This window comes from Condylura cristata, unplaced genomic scaffold (assembly GCF_000260355.1).
Source record: "Condylura cristata isolate star-nosed mole 26May11 unplaced genomic scaffold, ConCri1.0 scaffold00028, whole genome shotgun sequence".
Classification (NCBI taxonomy): domain Eukaryota; kingdom Metazoa; phylum Chordata; class Mammalia; order Eulipotyphla; family Talpidae; genus Condylura; species Condylura cristata.
Genome location: NW_004567129.1, coordinates 11,678,128 through 11,680,945, shown reverse-complemented (window position 1 = coordinate 11,680,945; position 2,818 = coordinate 11,678,128). Strand labels below are relative to the sequence as shown.

General features: G+C 55.9%; 1 protein-coding gene across 1 annotated transcript in view; it reads right to left on the bottom strand.

Moving 5' to 3' along the window:
- The window catches only part of LOC101627347 (chymotrypsinogen B-like), an 8,618-nt gene extending 6,720 nt beyond the window's left edge, over positions 1–1,898 (bottom strand). The window contains exon 1 of the mRNA XM_004690187.2: positions 1,835–1,898. Coding sequence (XP_004690244.2) covers positions 1,835–1,898 — 64 coding nt within the window. The remainder of the gene's footprint in view (positions 1–1,834) is intronic.
- Between the last annotated feature and the right edge of the window lie 920 nt (positions 1,899–2,818).

Genomic DNA, 2,818 nt, shown 5'->3' with positions numbered 1-2,818 from the left:
CTTCTCTGCAGGGACCTTCCCCCTGGGCAGAGACAGCACCTGCCGGCTCCCTCCCGCCCCCTCATAAAGGGCTCTTAGCACACCTGTCCCTTATGGGGGACAATCTGTTTGCCTGTTTGTGTCTAAGAAAGTGCCATTTATTCTACTCTCCCTTTTTATAATAAGCTCCTTTAGGATATAATTAAGGCCTGGTCTCATCTAGAAACTCCCTTGTGTAGCTAAAGGGCAGCTCAGTGAAAGTGGTGGTGGTGGTGATGTAGAAGAACTGAGGTTCAGGTAGAGGCAGGGAGGGTGAGTGCATTCACAGGTAGAAGGGGGAGCTGAACAGCGAATTCTACTGAAATAAACCACTGAACCCTGCTCTCTAAACCCAGAATCTCTCCAAACCAAAGTTGTTTTGTAAAACAGAGGTTATAATGTTTGTTCGTTGTCTTGCTTCAAGCATCTGTTTGTTTCTGTGCAAGTTGCCTTGTTTTCTCTCCCTTTATCGTAAACCTGCCCTTTGGCTAGAACTAATGTCTCTGCTGGGGAGAAACTCGCTTGTTGGTGAAAAGGGAGCTCTGGTGAAATTTCCCAAGAGTGAAATCCAAGAACCCCACACTCTAAGCCCAGTGTCAAATAGACATCATGAACATCTTCCCGGCTCTGGGAAGTTAGCCCTGCCCAGGCAGCCCAGAGGCCTGGGAGTGACCAGCCCCCATGGCGCCTTCCTCATGAGAGAGCCCATGGACACGGGAGGCCGTCTCCCCTGGTCAGGACAGCGCCCCAGCCCCTGCTCGGGGGCCAGAGGCCAGCGCTGGTCAGTGAGGAGGGACAGGGTCATGGACAGAGAATGCCTGACTTAAGTGACCTGGGGCAGCTGGAATGTGCTTTGGGGCTGTTTTCCCATTGCCCTATGTGAGAGAGGCCACTGCAGTCTCACTCCAGCTCCTGGGCTCTTACCTGAGCTGCATCAGAACCGCCCAGAAGCTGCTTTCAAACCGCGCTGGGCCTCGCTTTCAAGGTGTGTGAGTATGTGCAGGGTGAGGGGAATAATTTACCTGGCTAGAAGCTGCTGTTTTTTCTGCCTGTTCTGCCCCCAACTCTGTCTCTGGTGAAGCCTCTCACCACCCCTGCACCTGTGGCCCGTACCCCAGAGCAGGAAAGTTGGGGACTGCAGGAAGGATGTCACCTGCTGTACTGAACCTCACGCCTAGTCACTACCCCGGCCCTGGCTTCCAGCATGTTCCAAGGCAGTGCTCCTGCTCCTTCCTGCCAGCAGGTTCCAGAGGCCTCAGAGGCTCACCTGGCTGCCCTTCACCTGAGAGAGGCGTTCGGGTAACACTGCCCCCTGGTGGCCACAGCGGAACGACACAGCTCTCTCTGGCCCCTCAGTGTCCACTCACCCAGGGAGGCTGGGCCTCTGCCCCCTGGAGAGGCCACTGCAGTCTCACTCCAGCTCCTGGGCTCTTACCTGAGCTGCATCAGAACCACCCAGAAGCTGCTTTCAAACCGTGCTGGGCCTCGCTTTCAAGGTGTGTGAGTAGGTGCAGGGTGAGGGGGATAATTTACCTGGCTAGAAGCTGCTGTTACTTCAGGGGTGGAGGACCCCAGCTTGAGCACCCCTGCCCGGGGCCAGGGCTCTGCTCTGTGGGACGCTGAGGGGACCAGCTCCTGCCAGGCACCACTGCTCAGTCTGAGGGCTGACGGCGCCCCCAAGGGCGGGAGTGAGATTCTCAATTACAGGCGGGGCCTCGTGGGAGAAGCCAGGTGTGTGAATCATCTACAGTCCAATGGGATCTGACTCTAATTTGGGGGGCAGAGAATGACAAGTTGTTTGAGGCATCCAGGTTACTGGTCTGTGACCTCGACTTCCCAGCACAGAGGGTATCCCGGTAAGCACCACTATTGTACCTCATAGTTGCTAAGTCCCTGGAATCAAGTAACCATCTGCAGGCCCCGCCCCATCTGCTGGCCCCTGTGTCCACCTGGTGGCTTCTCTTGGGCCCAGCACACCGCCCAGCACAGCTGCACCCTGGCTCCTGGCCCCAGAGGAGCCTCCTGCCCAGGATCCCTATTGTCCTAGTGGTCTGGGGGGCCACGGAATCATCAGACCCTCTGGTTCTGCCCCCAAGAGCTCCTGCCTCACACAGGCCCTGCTCCCGAGGAAGAGATGCGGTCCTCACCCCTTCTGTGGTTCTGCTCCGGCACCACCTTCCTCTGTGGAGGAGACCAGTGCTGCTCTCACTGCTCCCAGGAGCCAAGCAGGCCCGGCCAGAATCCTTAATGCCCAGGGTGTCCACTGCCCTGTTCTGGCCCCATCAGCCTGGTCTCCAAGCCCAGACACTCTCCTGGCCAGGCATACTTGCTGGCTGCTTCCCCAGCTCCCTGGGAGGTTCAGGGGACCCCATCTGAGGTTCTGATTTCAGAGAATTCACTTGTCTAAAGTCTGAAGTTGTTGCCTACGATGAGATATTTGAAAGGGAGAGACCACTCTCCCTCCACAACTGTTATTATAGTATATTTTGTTTGTGACATTAAGTACTTATATGCTTAATTAATGTTAAAACTTATCACGGGTATACAGGACAGGAAAACACAGCTTGCACAAGATTATGTAAGAAAAAAATTTTCAGACATCACCTAGGGATTGGCATCACACCCCAGTGGGCACCCCACCCCTCCCCCAGGACAAAAGAGGGCTGGAGTATCCCTGTCACACCCTGGTCAGTGCAGCTGCAGCCAGTGTCCCCACCCTGGCCAGGCCCTGACCCAGGAGCCCAGAACTGTGTCTGCGGAGAGGTGGAATTCCAGGTGGGCTGTTCTGTGACCCAGGCCA